The sequence below is a fragment of the Phyllostomus discolor genome, chromosome 3, assembly GCF_004126475.2.
Source record: "Phyllostomus discolor isolate MPI-MPIP mPhyDis1 chromosome 3, mPhyDis1.pri.v3, whole genome shotgun sequence".
Lineage (NCBI taxonomy): Eukaryota > Metazoa > Chordata > Mammalia > Chiroptera > Phyllostomidae > Phyllostomus > Phyllostomus discolor.
In genome coordinates, this window is record NC_040905.2 from 34,214,452 (window position 1) to 34,237,326 (window position 22,875).

Consider the following 22,875-nt stretch of genomic DNA (forward strand, 5'->3'; position numbering starts at 1 on the left):
CCGGAAGCGCTCTTGCCGGCAAGCGGCGGGGCCACTTCCGGGCGCGAGGTCCGCTTCCGGCGCGGCCCCTCGACCTCCACAGGCTGAGGCGGGGGGCGAGCCAGGGCCGCGTAGCGGCGGCCACGCTCCGTCCGCTTTCGCAGCTGCCCACCGCTCCGCGCTCTGCCCCACAACCGCCATGGGCAAGAAGCACAAGAAGCACAAGACCGAGTGGCGCTCGTCGTACGAGGGTGAGGCAGCGGGCGCGCTTTGTGACGCCGGGCTGGTTGGGCATTCGCGCGGGCTGGCGGGCGGACGGGCGAGGGTCCCGGGGACGCGCTAAGGATCCGGGGCTCGCGGGCTTTTGCGGTGGGCGGGGTCCCGGGCTCGCGGGGGCGGAGGTTCGAGCTCCGTCGGGTCCACCTCCGAAATCCTGGAGAAAAGCCAAACATGTGAGTTGGCTGGTGTCTGAGTCTCCGGGAGAAGTTCTTAGCGGTTTGTCTTCCCGCCTTTCCTTTCCCGTTCCTGGTCCTGCAGCTGCAGTTCGTTACGCGTCGGCAGAAAGCAAGGGGGTGAACAGGGCCTGGGGCTTTGGGATGTGGGATCGGTCTGCGGGATCCCAGCTCCTGGCCTTGTTGCTTCCACTGGTTTTGTTGCTTTTCCCTCTCCCAGGCTCTCTGAGGTTAATGCAGTGTGAGGGGGAAGGAAATGGAGAGGAAACAGAAGTAACACTCAGCCACTCTCAGCTTTGCCCCACCGTCTTTCCCTAATGGTTTTAGCGTTCTTCTGCTCCACCTTAGTAGGGCTAGTTGTCCTATAGGGCCTCCACAGTAACACCCACACATTGGCCAGCCATGCCACCCACCTGGGTGATGTTTTCTCTAAGCATGCACTGGAAGCCACCGTCTCTGTCTCTACAGATTATGCAGACAAGCCCTTGGAGAAGCCCCTGAAGTTGGTCCTCAAGGTTGGAGGGAGCGAAGTGACTGAACTCTCTGGATCTGGGCATGACTCCAGTTATTACGATGATAGGTCAGACCATGAGCGAGAGAGACATAAAGAAAAGAAGAAAAAGAAAAAGAAAAAGTCAGAGAAGGAGAAATATATGGACGATGAAGAAAGAAGGAAGCGAAAGGTAAAACAGGGTGGTGGTGGCCATCATGTCCTGGCCCCAAACCCCTGAGGCGGCAGGCAGGAGTGCAGAAGACTTAAGAAAGGGGGTGTTTTGTTTGTAGCAAAACAGACTGCAAAGGTAGTTGCTTCACTTCTGGCTCTTTGTGCATCACTTTTCCCCTCACCCCTGGGAAGGGTCTTTGCAAGGGTGGGAGTCTGGAGTGGGAAGAGTCTCTGAAAGAGTGTTTCTCTCTTAGCTTTGTGTTTTCCCTTACAAACAGGAGGTTTGTTTAAAACTGTTTGTATTGCTCTCACTGCCTTGACTTTGCCTCATAGGAAGAGAAGAAGCGGAAACGGGAAAAGGAACACTGTGACACAGAGGGAGAGGCTGATGACTTTGATCCTGGGAAGAAGGTAGAGGTGGAGCCGCCCCCCGATCGGCCAGTCCGAGCATGCCGGACCCAACCAGGCAAGTGCTGGCATTTTCAAAGACTTTCTTGGACTATTGGAACTTGTTACTGTGAAGCAGTGGTTGGTATTGTGTCTTTCAGCTTTTTGGGGAAGCACAGAAGGAAGGAACGGTGTTTTCTCTTCCAAGGCCTCGTGTGAAATATCAGAGGTTCTTGCCATCATCTTTGAACTTCTAGAGCAGGGTTTGGTCAAGTGCTGCTTCTGGTGTTTTTCTTTAAGCCCATGAGCTAAGAAGCTCATCATAGATGGGAGGAGGCTAGTGTTTCAAGGACTTCAGAAACACTGGGAGCTGTGCTGACTCTACCAAAGGAGAGCTTCTGGAACACTCTGATCTGTGTGTGGTCACTTCCCTCAGAGGCTTCCAAATGGTCAGGAGGCTTGCTTTTCAGGCGATTCTTTTCTTGCTGGTGGAGGTAGAAAGTATAGTATTGCAATCGTGGTGGGGTGCTGTTTTCTGGCAGTACCCTCCCATGAGTGAGTCATTGCCATGGTGAACAGGTAGGTCTTGGGGCTGCTGAGCATGTTGGGAAGAATGGGTCAGGTGCAAATAACATTTCATAAATGAATAAATATGTCTGTAAAGTTAGTACAGTCACTGGTAAATTGTAACTTAATCTAATCTAACTTGTTTCCTTGATGTTATGCATCGGGTACTCCCCCCCGCCCCCCCCCCCCGCATTATGCATGAAGAGCTAATGATCACATGATGTTTTTCTTGGTCGCTCTGAAGAACATCGCTGTTGGGGACCTGCTGGTCTGCACTCCTGTTGTGCTTCAGACGTGGTTCCTCAGTGGACATTGGCATTTAGAAACCAAAGTCCAGATGGTGGGTGTAGCCCTCAGTGGACAGAGCTAGGAAAGTCCATTACAGACATACAGCTTCTAGAGGGAACCTAAACTGGCATCTGTGTTTACATTCACCAAAAATTATGTTTTTACATGTGTGCCCAGAGATGTAGCTAAGAACTGCAGTGCTCACAATAACCCCTATAGTGTGTATTCTTATTCCAGTTTTACACATGAAGAACAGGCATATCCAGAAGTTTAGGACTCTCAAGTAAAATGATAGTTAGTGAATCCATCAAGTACTATATCCAAAGCCTTTGTTCTTACTTTCATACCTTATCTGTGATGTATCAGGCCCATTGGTGATAGGGGAATAGATTGATGACTAATAGCTATATGTTGTTGGTTTAAGGGATTTTGGCACTAGGGATTGGGGACCTATGTGTAGGTGCTCTTTACACCCAGCTGAACTTGGTGGGGGGCCAAGGCTGAGTTTGGTTTACCTTTGTATCCACTTCTTACTTCAACCTTCTTATGAAAATGCTTTGGAACTTGAAACAAATAAGTATGCACAATGAAATTGAAGCACTCCAGTGAAGTGATTTCAAAATCTTTTTGTTCAATTTTATTTTTTTCCTTTTTAAATCATCAGCTGAAAACGAGAGCACACCTATTCAGCAACTGCTAGAGCATTTCCTCCGCCAGCTCCAGAGGTAACGAGTGTTTCTAAAGAGCTTTCATTTCAGGGCATTTAGGTTCTTCTCTATGAGGTGTTTTTGCCACCACCACTGTTGTGTGTGGAGCAGAGACTTTGCCTACCCTGGGAACACCCATTTTGACAGAACAGGCAAGCACCATTCCAGAGCAGAGCGGGGAAGAGACTGTCAGTGTGGGGGTCAGAGAGCTGTGATGTAGATGCCGTGGTTGCAGCCAGGGTGCTAGTCATGGAATTACTAGTGTATCCAAAAATACCTACAACAATTTTAAAGGGCATGAGTTTTTATTTTTTATTTTTAAGAAATAAACTTTGGTCAACTGTATTAAAATTTTTATGGTGAAGGGTTTTATATCATTCAGAAATTTAGGTTTTAGGGGTTTCCAGTTTAAATGAAGGTGTTTTTGTTTTCAGAAAAGATCCTCATGGATTTTTTGCTTTTCCTGTCACGGATGCAATTGCTCCTGGATACTCAATGATAATAAAACATCCGATGGATTTTGGCACAATGAAAGACAAAATTGTGGCCAATGAATACAAGTCAGTCACGGAATTTAAGGTAAATTAATTTCAGTTCCTAAAATAATTGTTAGGAAGCTCTGCATTAGTTTATGTCCAGTAAACACTTCATTCATCGGACGTAGGTCATTTCTACTTGCAGGTTTTCACACGTGTTTCTGTGTTTGGGTTGATGTTTCACAAACATAGTATCAGGCAAATGGGTTGGTTGTAATTTTCTCTGTATTTTGGTCTAGAGCAGTAATTTTCAATCTTTGTTATAACATGGCCCATGTATACTAATTACTAAAATTTTGTATTTTTGCCTATCTGACAAAAAAAAGGTATAATTTTGATTCATTCACACAGGATGGCTGTTGTTATGTTGCCTGTTGTCATTTTTTTAATTTGATGGACTAAGGGAAAAGAGGTCAATGCTCCTGACTGCATAGCCAGGTACTGCGTGCTTTAAAAATTCTCACGGCACATCAGTGAGCCTCTTTTGGCACACCATTTGAAAATCGCTGGTCTAGAAGCTGGCCCGTGTGTTAGCATGCTATTTGAAATGCATTTCTTTCTTTTTAAGTTAATGGTGCTGGCTTAAATGAGACATGTTAGGTCAAGCAAAGTTATATCTTATTTGGCCTGGTTCCAGAATGGGTATTTTTAAAAATGTAATTTTCCTAATTCTCAGTTTTATCTTATAATAACTGGGAGTTTGAGTTTTTTAGAACAATAAGTTCTTAAATCCTCTGAATACTTAGCTCTTAACTCTCTTTCTTAGTACTGGCTGTGAGAGGTAGGAATTGTTGATTGGTTCCAACACCCTGGGGGAGAATCAAAGCGAATGCTTGACAACATTGGCAGTAGTATCATTTAGGAGACAACACTAAGCTCCTTTCTTAGGTCTGCTAACTTCTGAAAAACTTGGCTTTTCTGTATTTACTGGAGACATCACTGAAAGGGTTTGCTGACCTACAGACGGGAGAAAGGAAAAACTTTCGCAGGAGGAAGGAGTAGTGCTCCAGGGGGCAAATGGTATCAGTCTCCATGCCCTACAGTTCTCTGTCTTTCCTAACTATGGTCCCCAGTTTTGTCTCTGTCCCAGTGACAAAGCCAAGGTGTGAGCAGTGTCCATACCATCTCTTGTCCTCAAGAGAATGGTTTTTTCTCAAAAAAAAAATTATACAGGTTTCAGGTGTACAATTTATAATACATTATCTGTATGTTGTGTTGTGTGTTCGTGCCAAATTGAGTCTCTCTCCGTTTACCATTTATCCCCCCATACCCTCTTCTCCCTCCCCTCACCCCTCCTTCCCTTGGGTGATCATCATACTGTTGTCTGTGTCTATGAGTTTGTTTGTTTGTTTGCTTAATTCCTTCACCTTTTTCACCCAGCCCCCAACCCTCTCACCTCTGATGGCTATCAGTCTATTCTCTTATCTATGAGTCTCTATTTGTTTGTCAGTTTATTTTGTTAATTAGATTCTACATATGAGTGAAATCATATGGTACTTGTCTTAAGGACTTGGAGAGCATTATGCTAAGGGAAATAAGCCAGTCAGAGAAACACAAGTCAAGAGAGTGTTCTGAACCCAACACAGTTGGGACCTGTGATGGATGGGGGCTTCATAGCCTCAGTCTCAGCCCTGGGGACTTTGGCACAGTGGCTTGGTAAGGTCCCCAGATAGCACACACTCTGTTGGTGTGTGGCTTCACTGGTCATTGTCCATCCAGGTGTCTAATTCACCTGTGACAGCTGTGTGCTAAATAATTTGGTTGGGATGTTGAAATACTGATGTTTCGAATAACTTTTAATATAAATTATTTAGTAAAACATTACTTGAGCTCTCTTCTATATAAAACTAGGATAACTGTAGACAAAATTTTAAATTCCATGGAAAAATCCCAGAGATAGAGCACCTGACTGTGCCTACCCCTCAGCTCACCCCTGGACTTTTACTTAACTCAGCTGTTAGTCCTGGCTCCTGTTTACACCCGAGTGCCTCTCAAAGAGAGGGGAGAGGGTTGGAGACAGGAAGGATGCAGAGGGAGCCATCATCTTCCTCAGATGAAATGTACATATTATGCTCAAAAAAAAGTACAGACTTTGTTTCCTGTAAATGGAGATCAGTGAACAAGTATGAAAATTTCTCTGAAAGCTTTAAAGTTATTTTTTTAATCAAGGAGGCAAATTTAATTGTTTTCACTTAATTTTCAGCTCTTCATTTTGGCCTCTTTGACAGGAATCTAAACTCTTTGCTGCTGTGTGGTGTTTCAAACTTGATGAATTGTTTTCTTTTTTTTCAGGCAGATTTCAAACTGATGTGTGATAATGCAATGACATACAACAGGCCAGACACTGTGTACTACAAGTTAGCTAAGAAGATCCTTCATGCAGGCTTTAAGATGATGAGCAAAGTAAGAAAGCCACTAACACCGAGGAGCTACAGAAACGAGAATTCTCCTCTACGTTGTTTATGCCTAAACAGAAACTCACTCACAGTGAATGACATGTTTCCATCTTCCCGTCACTGGCCACGGCATGGACCCCTCTGCTCTAGGGTAGATGCCACAGGCTGTCCTCTCCATGTCCCTCTCCTCCAGGCACTCTCCTCTTTCTCTTCTTGTTCCTGCCCTAGCTGTAAGATCTCCTTTAGGGTGGGTAGAACATTCTGGGTCTGTTGATCTCAAGTCTGGGTGAATTTCTCACTGTGTTGCAGCCAGCCTTTTGGGTTTGATTTGTGTGGCTGCCTCACTGAATCCAGCCGGGCCATCCTGCCATCCTGAGTGGCTTCTAAGGTCTGTCTTAGGAGCCAGGTTGCATGTGCCACATGTCTAGGACCACTGCTTTTTCCCTGATGAGCCTGTAGGTGAGGTGCAGCCCTGTGCCCTCTGGCCTGTTCCCCTCCGCCGGCTCTAAGTGCTCGCCAGCTAATTGGCTACACCCTTTGGTGTTGACCCCACAACCACCTCCTGTTGCACCGCATGGAAGATTAGCTGTTAGGCCAGGTGAGGTTGTGGCCATCCCCATCCCATCCCATCGTCATGGTGCCTTGGCTATGAGGGAGAGGTAAAGTCGTGCTGCTCTGTCCTTTCTGATTCTAGGAGCGGCTGTTAGCTTTGAAGCGCAGCATGTCGTTTATGCAGGACATGGATTTTTCTCAGCAGGCAGCTCTTCTGGGCAATGAAGACACAGCTGTTGAGGAACCTGTTCCAGAAGTTGTACCTGTACAAGTAGAAACTACCAAGAAATCCAAAAGGCCGAGTAGAGAAGTCATCAGGTAAAGAGAAGTGCACTTGCCTGTGGAGTCAGACACTCACCTTGGGAAGGCAGGTTGCTCCCCGGGGAGAGTAGGTTAGGGATACCAGCCTATGTTTCTGCCTGTGTCTCTGGAGTAGCTTAGGGGTACAGTGCTTGTGCAGCATGGTGGGAGGAGCACAGCTCCTCACAAGCTTAGATCTATGTTCAGAAGGATGTGACCATCCTTTCCTGCCCACCTTGAGAGACAGGTGATCGTAGTGTGTGGGTACTGTATGTCACCATTACCACTGGAAAGTATCAGAAGATCACGGGACCCCACTGTCATTTCTGCAGGAAGTGGTAGTTTGCTCTCTGACCTGTGTTCTCTCCATGTGGACATACCAGCATCCTACAGCCAGCACAGTGACTGGTCCTAGAGTAGAGCAGTGTCATGCTAATGGACACAGGAGGCGTAAGGGCTGAGACAGCCCCTCCTGTAAGCACACGTGATCTGTCCCAGGTTTGACGCAGTGAGCCCATTTGTTCAGCCCTGCAGCATGCCTTTTGCTCACTGCTGTTCCCACATGTGTCCTATTTGTGAATAGTTTTTGGCCCTTTCTTCTGAAGAAACCTCACATGCAGAACACATGCTGGTGACCTGGGCTTGCCTGTTCCAGGCTCAGGGAACAAAACTGTCATGTTGGGCAGGCAGCATGCATGGCAACATGCACTTCTCGCCACGCTCCCCGAGCTCCCTGCTCCCGTAGCTGTAAACTGCACAAGGGGAAGGGCTTCCTGTAGGCTAAATTACATCCCCAGGCAGGGCTTGCTCCCGTGGCTCCTTGGAAGTGTCCCACCTACCTACTTCTAGAAACTTCCACAGCAGACGCTGCCTCCCTTGGATACTTCACCTAGCACCTTTCAACTCTTCGAATCAAGAACTCCATGTGGAACCTGAGGCTGACCTGCTAAAGGCTTGGGGCATCCCTTGGGCCTTGCGGTGAAGGCTGTTCTTCAGCCCAGTGAGCAAGCAGGCTTGTGCTCCTGGCCCTGACTCGCTACCAGCTCCTCAACCCTCCACAGGATTTTTGCCGCTTTTTCTAATGGTATCTTGAAAGAGGCTTTAACAATGAGGCTTCTGTCATGTGATGTTTCTTCTGTTCTTAAAGCAACTGAAATGTAACTGATAGAGAAAGTTTACTCGGTTTACACTTACTCTTCATCTTAACGAAAGGGTCTTATTTTACTGTGGTTAGCACTAAAAGGGAAGAGAGCATAAGTACTCTTGGTGTAACTCCTACTGGGTATTTGTGTGACTGGGGGCATTAGGGACTGACTGCCACGAGGCAGGGGTGAAGTGGTTATGCCGTGTGCCTTGTGGTGACTTTTGCAGTTTTTCTGCCTTGTAGCTGCATGTTTGAGCCAGAAGGAAATGCTTGCAGCCTGACTGACAGCACAGCGGAAGAACATGTACTGGCCTTGGTGGAGCACGCTGCCGATGAGGCTCGGGACAGGATCAACCGACTCCTTCCAGGCAGCAAGGTAGTGCTCCCTGATGGGTGGTGTGTTTTCTGCCAGGACAGTGGCACAGCCCTCAGAGTCAAGAGGTTAATGTCTGGATGTTTCAAGTGTCTAGTCCGAGCTCTGTTGCTGTCATGGGGTGCCTTTGTCACTGGAGGGTCCAGCTCAGGAGTGTGTGCTATAGTCAGAGTCAGCACCTTTTCTTCACTGGCCATTGTAGCCACTGGCCCCATCTCCTGGGAGGTAAGGGGTCCTCTAGGGACAGATGCCTATGTCAGGACTATGTTAACCTCCATCATTTGACAGAGGCTGAGCCCACCAGACTTCTCTGCTGCAGGTTAATTCTCCCCGTGCACTCACATCTTTGTGTGCTGCTGCAGTCACTCGTGTGTCTGACGCAGGTATGGCTGGTGGGAGGGAGCCTGTCCAGTGGGGTGCTGGTCATCAGGAGGTTACACCATCCTTTGAGCATCTCCTCTCTGACACAAGAATACATCCTAGGCCAGCACATCTGGTAGAAATAGTGTGAGTCACGTATGCAGTTTTAAACTTCTTATTCATGCTAACAACGACACAGGTGAAATTCTAATATGTTTTGTTTGCTCTGATACGCCCAAAATCATATTTAAACAGATAGTCTGAACTAGAACTTTACAATTTTTTCTTACTAAGTCTGTAAAATTCAGATTATAAAGTACTTTGAAATGATAACATTTTGGATGTTTGGGGTTATATAAATTCTGTTAAGATTAATTTTACCTGTTTTACTTATTTATTGAGCCTGCTAGAAAGTTTGAGGTTTCCTGTGGGGCTGACAATGTCATTCCATGGGACCTGCCAGTCTGCACCCCTGTTGCACTTTAGCCATGGAATCTGCTGTTTCTCCAAGGAACCCTGCTTCCTTAGTGGAGAATGGTGTTTAGAAACCCAGACCTGGGTGCTGTGTGTGGCCCTCAATGGAGAGAGCTAGAAAAGGTCACTACATATGTATGACTTCTAGAGGGAACCTAGACTGACATCTGTGTTTACATTCACCAAAAACCATGTTTTTACACTGAACCTCTGATGCCGTCTAGTATCACCAAGCTTCTCCTTTTCTTCCTTTCAATTTTGTAATTTCACAGTGAGAAACCTGGCTTCTTTTACCCTTAATACACTTATTTGACCAAGGGTAACTAATCTCCCATCCTCCATGCCCTAGTCACCCAGCTTGGGTCCTGGTTCCCCTCCCAGGCTTGCTCCTCCCACTCAGACATTTGTTCCCTCCACTTGGGCTCCAGCACCTGAACAGGTGGGCACCCTTCTCCACCATCTCCCCACACACACCAGCACAAAGGTGCCTTCTCTTCCTCACTCCCTTCATGGCCTGCAGAAGACAAGTTGGTCTTGTTTGGTGGTTGGTTTTTAAATGGAAATAGCTCCCACATGCTTTAGAGATGGAGACCCTGAACTATTTGTTGGTAACAGGATGTTTGTTGACCAGTGTCTTGTTCTAGCTCATTTTATTGAGGCTTCTGACCTATTGTAAAAAGCTGTTTCTAGGTAAATTGTTTTCTTTCAAAAGCTCTTTTTTAGAAGGTGTTAATGAGGAACTTTTCTAAGGAGTTCTTTCATTGCACTCATGTGCACTTTGTTCGCAAGTGGGTCTTAAACTCCAGGGAAAGGTGTGAGAGGGGCCTCTTTCCTTTGTTCATAGAGAAACAAGTGACCTTTGTGACCTTTCAGGATTGTCCAAGCTAGGCCATACTCCTAGGCCTTTATTTTGTTGGAGCTTCAATAGAAGTCTCAACTGCAAAAGCTGAGGGCTGTCACTTCAGGGGGGAGTGTGCACTCAAGCGTGCTTCCTTGCAGATGGGCTATCTGAAGAAGAGTGGAGATGGGAACCTGCTCTACAGCGTGGTCAACACGGCTGAGCCAGACGCCGACGGTGGGTGGCCCATCTCAGGGCTCAGTGTCCTTTTTCGTCCTTGTGCTGTTCTGCTAACCTCTATTTCTGATCAGTGTTTTAAAACCTTTTAACCTGTGTGTGATGTGTGTTTTCATTGGAGTGCGTGACGCCAGTGGTTAAGTGTAGACGACAAGCCCTGTTCGATTTCCCGCTCCCACACCACCCCCCTCACCACGACACTTGTGTGGTAAACAGACTGAGGCTGGTCATCCCGTGGGGGTGGAGGTGCTGCCAGACCGTCTCTGACCGAGGGTCCCTAGGACAGCTAGCAGGACAGGAGTTGCACTTCCACAGAGCTGCAGGCTTGGGGCTGGACATCCTGATGCTGTTGTGAGGATTTACCTCACACATGCAGTAATGACTCCTTTGGCAGAAAACCAGTCCTCAATGCTGCTCTACTCGCGAAGCTTGAAGAAGTAACTGTCAGCTCAAACACAAGTTTTAGAAGAAAAAAACCCCAAGTTGATAATTGCATCAAGGAAGATCTTGATGAAGGCATAAATACTGGGTTTTTTTGTGGTCTTTAATAAGCATTTTTATACTTTTCATCTCCTTCAAAAAGATTTCAAAGGCTTGTTTTTTTAAGAAAAGCAAAACTCTGGAACTGAATATGCAGGCATGCACACACACCCAGAGAATGAAGCACTTTTCTTGGCCATGTGCACATGTATGCAGGACAGCCCCCATGGGCCTGACATGCCTGGTGGCATTATTTCACCCAGCCCTTGACACACAGTTTTATTTTCCATTTTCTGATGTATACAAAGTATAAATTCTCATCAGTTTCTTCTTTAGCCAGAATGAATCATACTGTCTTTATAAGAGAGTAGACAAGTTGATCAGTGGCTTAGATAAAGAACATGAAGTAGAGGTTCCAATTAGGGATTTGAAGAATCCTGCTCAGGTCACGTGAGTAGTGTGTGAGTGATAGCTTCAGTGTAGGAAATGTGCAGTCGGAGAGCATGCAAAGGTGGGGGCTCTACTGTTGCTATAAGAACACATACAGCATTCCTTAGAAGTAGTGAGTGGTCAAGTTGAAAATTGTGTTTCTAGTGTCATGGTCAGAGAGCAGAAGTTTCTCATTATGCTGACTTTGGGGTAGTCATAAAGTGAAATTGGAGTGTGGTTGAGGTTTGAGAATGGGGGTAGTTGGCTTTTGTGAATTCGATTTTAGGTGGTCTTTACAGAGAGCCCCTGGGCCCTCTCCGACACATCTACTGTGAGGTGAAGAGAGTGCTCGAGGTGCTGTGTGGGATGGGGGGGTCCATTAACCACCTACTCACAGCCCTGCTATTCTTGCAGAGGAGGAGACCCACCCAGTGGACCTGAGCTCACTCTCCAGCAAGTTGCTCCCCGGCTTCAGCTTCACCACACTGGGCTTCAAAGACGAGAGGAGGAGCAAAGGTGAGTGTGTGGGGAGTGTGGGGAGGAGCACCCACAGGTCAGTGAGTCATCGCAAAGGAGTCCCCAGTTCCTCCTCCAAGATCTTCCTGACTTACCTGTTTTTAGAAATATATCCAGATTCTGATTTTGAAACCAATAGTAAAATTAAGACCATTTGAATGACAGGAATAAAAATGACATTAGGCAAGTTCCTGCTTTGCCTTCTGCTCTTTACTGATGGATTGGTCTCAGTCCTGTACTTCGTGGCATTCTTGGGTGGGCTGCCACTGCTGTGATAGCCAGGACTCTTGGGGCTAGGTGGTCGTGATCTAGTGGCGGAAATTTACTGTCCTCCAACAAACTGTCACATTTTATTCATTTGGAAGGAGGGGTGATGATGCCTCCAGCCAAGAGAGAGCTGTGCATGACTTTCTCCAGAGAGAATTAGGGAGGGTGTGGGTGATTGGCTGCATTTGTATTTGTGGTTGGCTTTTTGGTTTGTTTTGGAGTGTCTGTTAGTATTTCTGGCTGTTTTGTTCCCAGGGGACATTTTGATTGTAAACTGGGGTGCTACCAGCATTCAGTGTGGAGAGGCCTGGGTTGCTTCCTCACACCCTTCTGTGCCCAGGACACAACCCTCCCAGCCCCTGACATCATTCGTGCAGGGTTGCCAGCATGTACCTCCTTCAGGACAGTGACCCTCCGATTCCCTTTGTATCCCCTCAGCATGAGCCAGCCTCTGTAGGTGAGGTTCCCAGTAATGTCTGGGTTGGGAGAAGAGCCGGCACCAAGAAGCCCTTCTACTTGTTGCACTCACTCCTTTACAAAACACTGAACCATTCTCTGTAGCCATTGGCCACAGACGTAACACAAGGGTGATGAAGCGATTCCGCTACTCATGCCCCAAAGCTTCTACTAGTCAGTAGTTCAGCAAGAATTTCATAGGGAAGAAAGTGTGCCACTGAGGGCAGTGCCTTGTGCAAGAGTGTGGATGAGCAGCCCAAGGAGAAAGGTGGAGTTCGTCTCATGCCAGATGTAATTTGAGTGTAAATGTGCTGTTTCTTATGTTTTCCCTTTTTTCCCACTCTTAGTCACATTATTATCAAGTGCCAGTACTGCGCTTTCAATGCATAATAATTCTGTATTTGGAGACTTGAAATCAGACGAAATGGAGCTTCTGTATTCTGCCTACGGAGACGAGACGGGTGTGCAGTGTGCGCTGAGGTAAGCTGTGCACAGAGACACAGGCGGGCCCCTTGCTCGCTCTGCAGCAGGGGCCGTTTTCCTACCGAGCAGGCACTTCAGAGCCCGTCTGTTGGGGAGACAGCCACTGGCAGCAGGTCAAATAGCAGAAATTCCCAAGTAGTTTTCAGTCAACTTTTGTGGTTTGCTGTAGCCTGGTTGTGAATTTTGGGTAACTCAATCACAATTCCTCATTTAAATCATTTTTTATTTTTCAATTACAGTTGACATACAATACTATGTTAGTTTCAGGTGTACACCCCAGTGATTAGACATTACGCAACCTACTGAATGATCATACCATAAATCTCATTCCCATTTGACACCATGTATAGTTATTAGAATATTATTGACTATTTCCTATACAGTACCTTATATCCATCCCCATGACTACTCTGTTACTATTATTTTATACTTCTTAATCCCTTCACCTTTTACACCCAGCTCCTCAACCCTCATCCCACCTGGCAATCATCAAAAGCTTCTCTGTATCTATGAGTCTGTTTCTGTTCTGCTTGTCATTTGTTTTTTAGATTTAATTTTGATAGATATGTATTTATTGCTATTTTATTGTTCATTTATTTCACTTTATTTTTATTTTTGTTTTCTTAAAGACGAGCCTTTAACGTTTCTTATAATACTGGTTCGGTAGTGATGAACTTCTTTAGCTTTTCCTTGTATGGGAATCTCTTTATATGTCCTTTGATTCTAAGTTGTAGCTTTGCTGGGTAGAATAGCCTTGGTTGTAGGTCTTTGCTTTTCATCACTTTGAATATTTCTTGCCAGTCCTTCAGGCCTGCAAAGTTTCTGTCTTGAAGTTAGCTGTCAGTCTTATGGGAACTCCCTTGTAGGTAACTAACTGCTTTTCTCTTGTTGTTTTTAAGATTCTCTGCTTTTAACCTTTTGCATTTAAATTATGGTATATCTTGGTGTGCGTCTTTTGGTTTCATCTTGTTGGGGACTCTGCACTTCCTGGACTTGTGTAGTTCCTTCACCAGGTTAGGGAAATTTTCTGTTATTTTTCTACATAGCTTTTCAATTTCTTGCTCTCTCTCTCCTCCTGGCACCTGCATGATGAGATTGTTAGTACACTTGAAGTTGTCCCAGCAGCTCCTTATACTGTTCTCATTATTTTAAATTCTCTTTTTTTGCTGTCTGATTGGATGTTTTTTTGTTTCCTTATTCGAAATCGCCATTTTGATTCTCAGTTTCATCTATTCCACTGTTGATTCCCAGTAAATTATTCATTTCAATTAGTGTATCTTTCTTGGCTCACTGGTTCTTTATGGTTTCCACGTCCTTTTTTATGTTTTTGAAATTCTCTCCAAGTTCTCTATTCTTCCCCTAAGTTCATCCTTGTACCCATTGTTTCGAACTTTGTAATTTGCTTGTCTCCATTTTGTTTAGTTCTTTTTCTGGAGTTTTTTCTGTTCTTTCATTTAGGACATTTTTTTATCTTCTCATTTTGGCAACTTCCCTGTGTTTGTTTCCATGTATTAGGTAGAGCTGCTACATCTCCTGGGCTTGGTAGAGTGGCCTACTGTAGGTAGTAGGTGTACTGTAGGGTCTAGTAGCACAGCCTCCCTGTTCACCCAAGTTGGACTCTGCACCCTTTGGCTCTGTTCACTTTCCTTTTGTAGTTGAATCTGCATTGCTATTTGCACGTCAGTGGGAGTGATTTAGCCCCAGGCCAGTCGGCTTCAAGGATTGGCTGTGACCACCATGGAAGTTCAGCTGTGCAGGGGCCAACCCCATGGAGCAGGACTTACTTCATCAGGGGTCAGGTGCCCACTGACTCTGCCCCTTGAGTGTGTTGCTTATGGTTGTGATTGGGTGGTGCTTTGATGTCGTCTGAAGCTGTCCACCAGGTACACTGGCTTTTGTGCCTTCCAGGAGGTGCAGGCCAACCTCTGCCAGCATCTGTGTTCTGTCTGGGGCTGCGTTCTATAGGTGGCTGCTACCTGTGCTGGCCTTAGACATACCCAGGAGAGGATAAGCTGCGAATCAAGGCTGGCTGCCACTGCTGCTGGGCCTGGAGCCACTTAGTGAGGGGGTACAGGGCACACCAAGCCCAGATCCTGCTTGTTTAAGAGATTTTAGGAAAATCTGAAGCATGAGCCAAGACAGGCCACTCATAATGGAAAAGCATTGGAAACAGCTTGGGTTGGCCCAAGAGTTGGTGAGGTGGGATCTCAGGAAAACACCAGGATGGGGCAAACAGTGGTAGCCAGGTTGATGAAGACTCAGCTATGGTACTCACTTGCCAGTTCTGTGGGTGAAGGGCTCAGAAAAGGAACTGTGGCCTCTACCAGCACTTCTCTTTGGTGAAAAGCTGCCTCCCTCCCTGATGGCTAGACAGTTCAGTTCCTCTCCGTATGTACCTGGTGCCTTTCAAGCTGCTGTCGCAGTACTGGAACTCAGAGTGTGTCAGAGTAAGTCCATGCACAGGCCCTTTAAGAGGAACTGCCTAGGACTCAAGAAGCCCTAATTCTCACTCAGCCACAATTCCTGCTGGTTTTTACAGCCAGAAGTTATGGGGACTTTTTCTTCTGCACTGGAACCATGGGCTGGTGCGAGGGGCTGGTATGGGGCTAGTTTCCCTTGCTCCTTGAGGGTGACGTCCTGTAGCCAAGATATCCCTCCTTGTGGGTATGGGACCAGCCCATTCTGCATCTCTGACCCTCTACCAGTCTCAGTGTTGCTTCTTTATATTTTTAGTTGTAGGACTTCCATTCAGCTAGATTTCAGGTGGTTTTGAATGATGGTTTTTCTGTAGTTTGGTTGTATTTTCAATGTGGTTGTGGGAGGCTGCAAGTATTTACTGCATTTACCTACGCCTTTACATCTTCATTGGAAGCTGTAAATATTGGGCTGTATAGGGCTTTGAAATAACTAAGTTTTGCAAGGATTTGAGATATGAGCCCCGGCTGGTATAACTCAGTGGATTGAGCATGGGCCTGCGAACCAAAGGGTCGCCGGTTCAATTCCCAGTCAGGGTACATGCCTGGGTTGCAGGCCAGGTCAAGTAAAATCTTTAAAAAAAATTTTTTTTGATATATGAAAATACAAGCAACCAACTTGTCCTAAATGTCATGTACAGCACGTTCCATCCTGGGCTCCAGTGGAGGGAGGGCAGAGTAGATGAGAGTTGTGTAAGGGTCGTCTGAGGTTTGTGGCTCTGGGGAAAGACTTGAAGGGACAGTCGCCAGGATCCCTGGGCTGAGTCATTCTGTATGCTGCAGACACCATCTTTCTTAGGTGGTCACTCCCCTTTGTGTGGCATGCTGGCGGAAAGCTCAGTCTCAATTTTAAGGAGGTGATGATCTAGGCTGTAGCTCAAAAAGTCTTTTTGTGTGTGTAACCGCTGTGTGTGTTTAGTAAGAGTTTGTTTTGCAGTTGTATTCAGATGTGGTGTTCTTGCTGCATTAGTAGTCAGCTTGGGCAGCGTAATAAGCCCCACAGATAGAGCTGTAAACAACTAACATTTATTGTTTCCCAGTCCTTGAGGCTGCAAGTCTGAGATGCAGGTGTCAGCAGGTCTGCTGTCTTCTGAGGCCTGTGTTGTCTTATTGTCCCTCTGTGTGTGTGTAATATTAACATAAGAGATGTAGTAGTGTGTTTCTGGAGAACTCTCTGTGTATGTGAATTGGTTTCCTAGTTACTCTTATAGAATTTTAGTAATTTTCTGTGGGAAAAATAATTTTGTTAGCCTCTAACAAATGGAATCTTTCCATATTACATCTTTGTTTTATTCTGAAAAGAAAAAGAATATATGAAAACATTTTTAAAAATCAGCCCCTAATACACTAAATGAATACCTAGCCCAGGTTTTTTGTAAAAGTGAAAAACCAAGGAGGAAATTCCTTACAAGAGATGGTGGTGTCACAAATTGGTTACCCTCCTCTTTACTCCTGTTTTCCCTGGCAGCATGCTCACAGTTCTTCAGGAACACCAGTCACCTTTTCTTCAGGTAGCACCATGTAGCTGGACTGAGCTTGTCTTCCCCAAGTACATGCTCCTGAAACGCATGCAGACTCTGTGTGCCGTATAGTGAAAGTCACAGCACACGAGCAGCACACAAAGGGAGGCAGACAGGTCCTGGCCTTGGTGTCAGGGCCCCTTCCTGCTGGGCTCCCCCATGCCACCTTCCCCGGACGCTTTGTCCTGAGGCACTTCCAGACGACGCTGTGAGTGTTCTAGCCAGTTCCCTTCTCAACTGTCCTTGTGGTGGTTTGTTGTAAAATGCTCCTAGCAGAGACTTTGGTGGTGTTGCTTCCAGACCAGCAACCCTCCTCGCTCTGTGTGAAGGTCTTTGAAGTCTGGACAGCCCTTTTGAGCCTTTGCCTGGCTTTGATGCTAGGACCATGGGTTTTCCATCTTCTGCCTCCTTTTTTTTTTTTAATATTTTACCCATTTTATTTTTAGAGAGGGAAGGAAGGGAGATAGAGAGAGAGAGAAACATCAATGTGCGGTTGCTGGGGGTCATGGCCTGCAACCCAGGCATGTACCCTGACTGGGAATCGAACCTGCGACACTTTGGTCCGCAGCCCGCACTCAATCCACTGAGCTATGCCAGCCAGGGCTCTTCTGCCTCATTTTAAATTTGGTTAGTTTTATTTTGATTTTTAAAGCATTCATAAGGCCCAAAAATCGAGCCTGGCTCCCACAACTGCTCCTTCCCCTGCCCATTAGGAAGCCATTTACACTGTGCATCTTTTCTCAGGCTACTTTATTTTTAAACCCAAAACAGTCATGAATGTGCTTCTTTTACAAAAGTTAGCATAAGTCATTCTATCACCCCATACACATGTGTATACACTGTTCTTCACTGTGCTTCTTTTTTAAATTAATTTTTTCTCGAGATCTTTTTAACTTTTTGGTGGCATTGACCATTTTGAGGATCTGATGAAGTTTGTTGGTCCAAATCTTCAATGTATGGGAAGTTCGAAGCTCTCAGAACCTCGTGGAGGAGTGACTGAGGTGTGCTTATATCACAGGCTTCTGTGCTCAGGACTGCTGGCATTGGTGGCAGCAGAGTATGGAAGATGAAAGCACGTAGCGTTTGTGTCAATATGTTCTTTTCTGGCCCTTTCCAGCCTGCAAGAGTTTGTGAAGGATGCTGGGAGCTACAGCAAGAGAATAGTGGATGACCTCCTGGACCAGATCACAGGCGGAGACCACTCGAGGATGCTCTTCCAGCTGAGGCAGGTGGGCTGCACTGTGGCACCATTCCTGTGAAAGCCCATCCAAGTGACTGGCTTCTCAGGGTAGATTGTGCTGCTTTTAGGTCATAGCTAAACAGTTCTTCCCTCACTGACCTTTTCACTGTCAGTTGCCTTTAGAAGAAACTTTTAAAAGTTCTCTCTATTTGCCACATATCTACTCTTCATAACTTTGTGCATACTCGGATTTCTTTCATCTGTCATTTTGCTTTGTTCCGAAGAATCATTTTATAGTATAGAGCTGGCGACGGTGAATTTGCTCGACTAATCTTGGGGAAAGGCTTTACTTTACCATCATTTTTAAATTCATTTTTCATGGGTATGGAATCAATATGTTGGTGTTTTTTTCCTTTCTGCTTTAAGATACCTGACTTGCACTATTTCTGTGTATGCAGTTATTTTTATCTTGTTTTCCATTTGTAATATGTCTATTTTGGTTGACAAACTGACCCTCGAACTCAGTGGTTTTTTACATTCCCTTTTTTCATAGGTTGTAAAAAAAAATGCTACAAACTTTATTTACATGGTTCTCAAAACCTCAAATACAGGGGTAGGTAAAAGTAGGTATAAGTAGGTATACGGTTGTTAGTATGTAAAACTCAGAGTTTATTCTTACATTACCTGTAGTATTATTCATTTGTATTATTTCCATTGAAATATGTAAATTTACTTTTTCCCCACCCTGTATTTGCTCTCTGGCCCTTCAGAGAAAAGTTTGCTGACCTCTGCTCTAGATGCCTTTTTTTTTTTAAGTTTTTTTAAATTTATTTTTTGGAGAGAGAGGAAGGGAAGGAGAAAGAGAGGGAGAGAAACATCAATGTATGATTGCCCCTTGCGTACCCCCAAGGGAACCTGGCCCACAACCCAGGCATGTGCCCTGACTGGGAATAGAACCGGCGACCTTTTGCTTTGCAGGCCCGAGCTCAATCCACTGAGCTACACCGTTTAGGGCTGCTCTAGATGCCTTTTAATTTTTTATCTTTGTAACTGATTTTCAGCAATTTATTTTTGATGTGTCTTAGTGTGCTTTATATTTATTCTGTTTAACATTTGGTGAGCTTCTTGGACCTATTGATTTATGGTTTTCAACAAATTTGGAAGATTTTTCAGCCAAAACAGTATTTGCCCACACCCTTATTTTATCTTTTCTGTGACTTTGATGTGTGTTAGATGTCTTGATATATTCCGCATATTACTGAAGCTCTTCTTTTAAAACGACTTAACTGCCCCCTCCTTTCAGTTTGAATAGTTTCTGTTGCTGTGATTTTGGTAATCCTTCTCTATGCCATACCTAAATTTGTGAATCACAGGTAGTGAATTTTTTACTTAAGATACCATGTTTTCCATCTCTGGGATTCCATTTAGTTTTTTGCTTTTTGTTTTGTGGGTTTTTTTTTTTTTTGCATCATCTATTTTCACATTATGTTCATAATATTTATTATGGTTGCTTTTAAAGTCCTTAGCCACTAATTCTGTCATTTTGATCTGTCTGGATCTGTCTCTGGGCAGATTTTCCTTTGATTTGTAGGCCACGATTTGCTGCTTTGTTGCTTGGCTGGATGTTGGGCTTGCACTACGAGTCTAGACTGTGCTAATACAGCAGCCACTGGCCACAGGGCTGCTGGGAAATTTGGAAGTGCTTGTTTTATTTTAGTTATGTGGAAAGTGTGAGCTACAAACTAGAATTTTAAAGACTAGAACAAAAAAAGAAGGGTTGAAAGTATGTCAGTAATTATTTTATTTGGGTTACATTAGATGAAAATGTTTTTAATAGATTAAGAAAACTAAAGTTAAGACTAATTTTATATGAAGGTTAATTTTAACATGGCTACTAGAAAATTTAGAATTAGGTATAAGCTTACATTATATTTCTGTTGGACAAGGCTGGTCTGGGTTTTATCTTCTTCCTTTAAGGAATGTTTATGTTTGTTTTGGCAAGTCGTTACTTCTGAACCCCCTGGTCCTCTTAAGCTTATTTTTAAGCTTTATTAGGATTCATGTAGGCGACCCTTCTTCTAGTGTTAGTCTGGCTTAAATACTAAGGAGTAGTGAATGAGCCGTCACCTGTGTCCCTGCTGTGGACGGATTGCCCTATATAAAATCACTGGGAAAAACTGATTTCCTGCCTGTTTTACTTTGCAGAGGAGAAATGTCCCAATGAAGCCTCCAGATGAAATAAAGGTGAGTTGCATGGACATGTAAATACAGACATTCTTATTAGGGTGCCAGCAGGGCAGTCGTGCTGTGCTTTTGAAATGGGATGGTTGAGAAGAGCTTTGTATATTGTCTTATTTAGAAGGTAATTAAGTTTCTGATGAATAAGATGAAGTGGTAGTCTCTTTCCACCCCTTGATTTTTAATGGCTTGAGGTGAGGGATATAAAACCACAATAAATTCCTCCAAATCCAGACTCAGGAATCCAAAGGTGCTGGGAAGGGTGGGGTTGCTGAAAGGTGGGCACATCAATAGGCAAATCAGCGGGGTGCATGTGCACTGTACACTTGTGAGTGAGACAAGCTTGGCGAATCTAAGTCATTGGGGCCTCGTGAGTGCCTAATGTAGATAGTTTCTGTTTGAGGAAACTGTTCGTTGTGGTCCAGCTAAGGTTCCCTGCCCTCCCCGCCATTTCCTGTCCCTTGGAAAAAACTTGTAGTGCACTTGGAGCAGAGATGCCAGGATGCTGGGCAGGGTGTTGGGGCCTAGGCCACTGTTGTTTCCTGGCCTTGGTGGTTGTAGGGTTCACCCAGGGCAGGAGGATCAGGTGTCTGGCAGGTGGGACTTGCTGAGTGACAGACTGAAGAAGGTGACAAGGTGTCTTCCAGGAGGGTGTTGTCTGTGGTGCATCTGGGTACATAAGGCAGCCAGGGTTCTGCTCAGGGTCTGTTTGGTTTCAGGTGCACTGTGGCATAGAGTGCAAGCCCCATACCCACCTTTGAAAACCTGGGGCATGCTGCAAGCTGCCTGAGCTGGGAGCCTGGCACACATTTCTGCCCTGCTGCTAGGCCTCCACAGAGTCAGCTCTGGGGCAGGTGTGGGCAGCTTTCAGAAGAGGCTTCCTGTTACTTATACTGTCCCTTATTCTTCATCCCTGTGGTGGCTGTACCTGTCTCTGTGACAGGCTCCATTAAGTGCTTTCCTGTTCATGTGTGATAGCCTGTGTTGACATGTGGTGAGGTACCCACCTCTGCTCACTTCATTCTATCATGCTCATGCTCAATGTTATCTTAGAATGTAGATCTCCAAACTTAGCTAGCTTTGACCAGTGGAAACAGCCAAACCATTTTCCTTTAGGTGAGCCCTGGAGCAGTCTAGCCTTGAGAAAGCTCTCTGGTGTGTGTGTGTGTGCTTGTGTGCATTAGTGCATAGGAAGGGGCATTGTTCTGCTGTAGTCTCTAGGGAAACTTGTGCTGCTAGATGTCCTTCTACAGGGGGAATAGGGTGTGAGCAAACCAGGTTTTTTCAGGATGTCTTAATGAGCTGCAAATTGCCTCATGTTTTAAGACCCTCAGGTAAACCTTTTACATCCTTGAGAGACACAAGCTGGGGAATGATGATCCCCGATGAGCAAGGGTGTTGGTGCTGAGTCCTGGGCGGGGTACCTCACAGCTCCAAGCCTTAGTCTCTGGTTAAGAGGCAGATGGTAATGGTGGGGTTGTTGTGGGAATTTATAGTTACACTCAACCCTTGGGGCCTGGCCCATTATCAGGCTCTGTAAACATGAACTCATGATGGCCTGAATTGTTATTGTGACAGTTTCTCTTGGGAGACATCACTTATCAAAACAGCTAGAAGTAGGTTTTATGAAAGCCAAGTGAAGAAGCAAATTCGCAGATCACCAGGGCCAAGAAAGCCCCTGTAGCAGAGGGTTCACACAGAGGCCCAGACAGTCCAGCCAGAAGGTTTACATCAAGGCTAAGATAGCCCACCCCAGAGGGTTCACACCAAGGCCAAGGTAACCCGATGGCAGAGGGTTTATACCAAGGCTGGGACAACCAGATAGAGTATTCACACTGAAGTCAAGATAGCCTGACCACAGAGTGTTCACACCAAGGCCAAAGACAGCCCAACAGGCACAGGGGTCATAAGCGTGGTATCCCCTTGCTCAGTAGCAGGAACATCAGCTTCTTCCAGTCACTGGGTTCCTGTGAATTGCTGGATGGAGGTGGACACCGCCCCCTACCATGCACTCTGGCAGGGGTCCTGTCTGAGTCCCAGGAGAGGGCTAGGGTGGAGGGGGGAGCATAGAAAAAGCATCTGCACAAGCTGGGCCCAGGAACTCCCAGCACCTCTCAGATGGAGCTTTTGTTTCTTAACTATTTGGTGAAGAAATAATGTCACCCCAGACTGTCATTTGGGGAGGGGGGCATTGTCATTTGACACTAAATTGTCATTGGTTACTTGGGATTCAGCACCCATGTAAGAGTATGTGATTTGGCAGAATTTTGAGGGCCTTAAAATACTAGAGATGGCCGTTCAAATATTTACCTAAAATATAGCTCTATGTTAATCCTAAAAAACTAATATTCTAATAGCAAATCGGATGGAAGAAAATGTGTTTGTGGTCCGGGTAGAGTATTTCAGAGAAGGCAGGGCTGGTCATCTCTGGAATGATGTAGAGAATGGGGAATTGAAACAGTAGACAGAAGACTTCCAGGGAGAAGATGTGCCCCATGAGGGCCAGGAGAGCAGAGGTGACTGCCGTCTGCACCTTCAGGGGGCTCGCCGACAGAAGGAAAGTGAATGCTCTGTTTTG

The 22,875-nt window shown here is 45.5% G+C and overlaps 1 protein-coding gene across 3 annotated transcripts in view; it reads left to right on the plus strand.

The window, feature by feature from the left end:
- Window positions 1-50: 50 nt before the first annotated feature.
- BRD9 (bromodomain containing 9) overlaps window positions 51-22,875 on the plus strand; it is a 28,120-nt gene continuing 5,295 nt past the window's right edge. The window contains exons 1-13 of one of the 3 annotated variants that reach the window (XM_028514570.2): window positions 51-230; window positions 900-1,114; window positions 1,429-1,561; window positions 3,002-3,062; window positions 3,479-3,623; window positions 5,873-5,983; window positions 6,671-6,846; window positions 8,216-8,348; window positions 10,179-10,254; window positions 11,578-11,679; window positions 12,750-12,882; window positions 17,997-18,108; window positions 20,265-20,303. In XM_028514570.2, coding sequence (XP_028370371.1) covers window positions 179-230; window positions 900-1,114; window positions 1,429-1,561; window positions 3,002-3,062; window positions 3,479-3,623; window positions 5,873-5,983; window positions 6,671-6,846; window positions 8,216-8,348; window positions 10,179-10,254; window positions 11,578-11,679; window positions 12,750-12,882; window positions 17,997-18,108; window positions 20,265-20,303 — 1,488 coding nt within the window. In that variant the 5' untranslated portion in view covers window positions 51-178. The remainder of the gene's footprint in view (window positions 231-899; window positions 1,115-1,428; window positions 1,562-3,001; window positions 3,063-3,478; window positions 3,624-5,872; window positions 5,984-6,670; window positions 6,847-8,215; window positions 8,349-10,178; window positions 10,255-11,577; window positions 11,680-12,749; window positions 12,883-17,996; window positions 18,109-20,264; window positions 20,304-22,875) is intronic. The other 2 variants (XM_028514589.2, XM_028514578.2) reach the window with 2 other exon arrangements.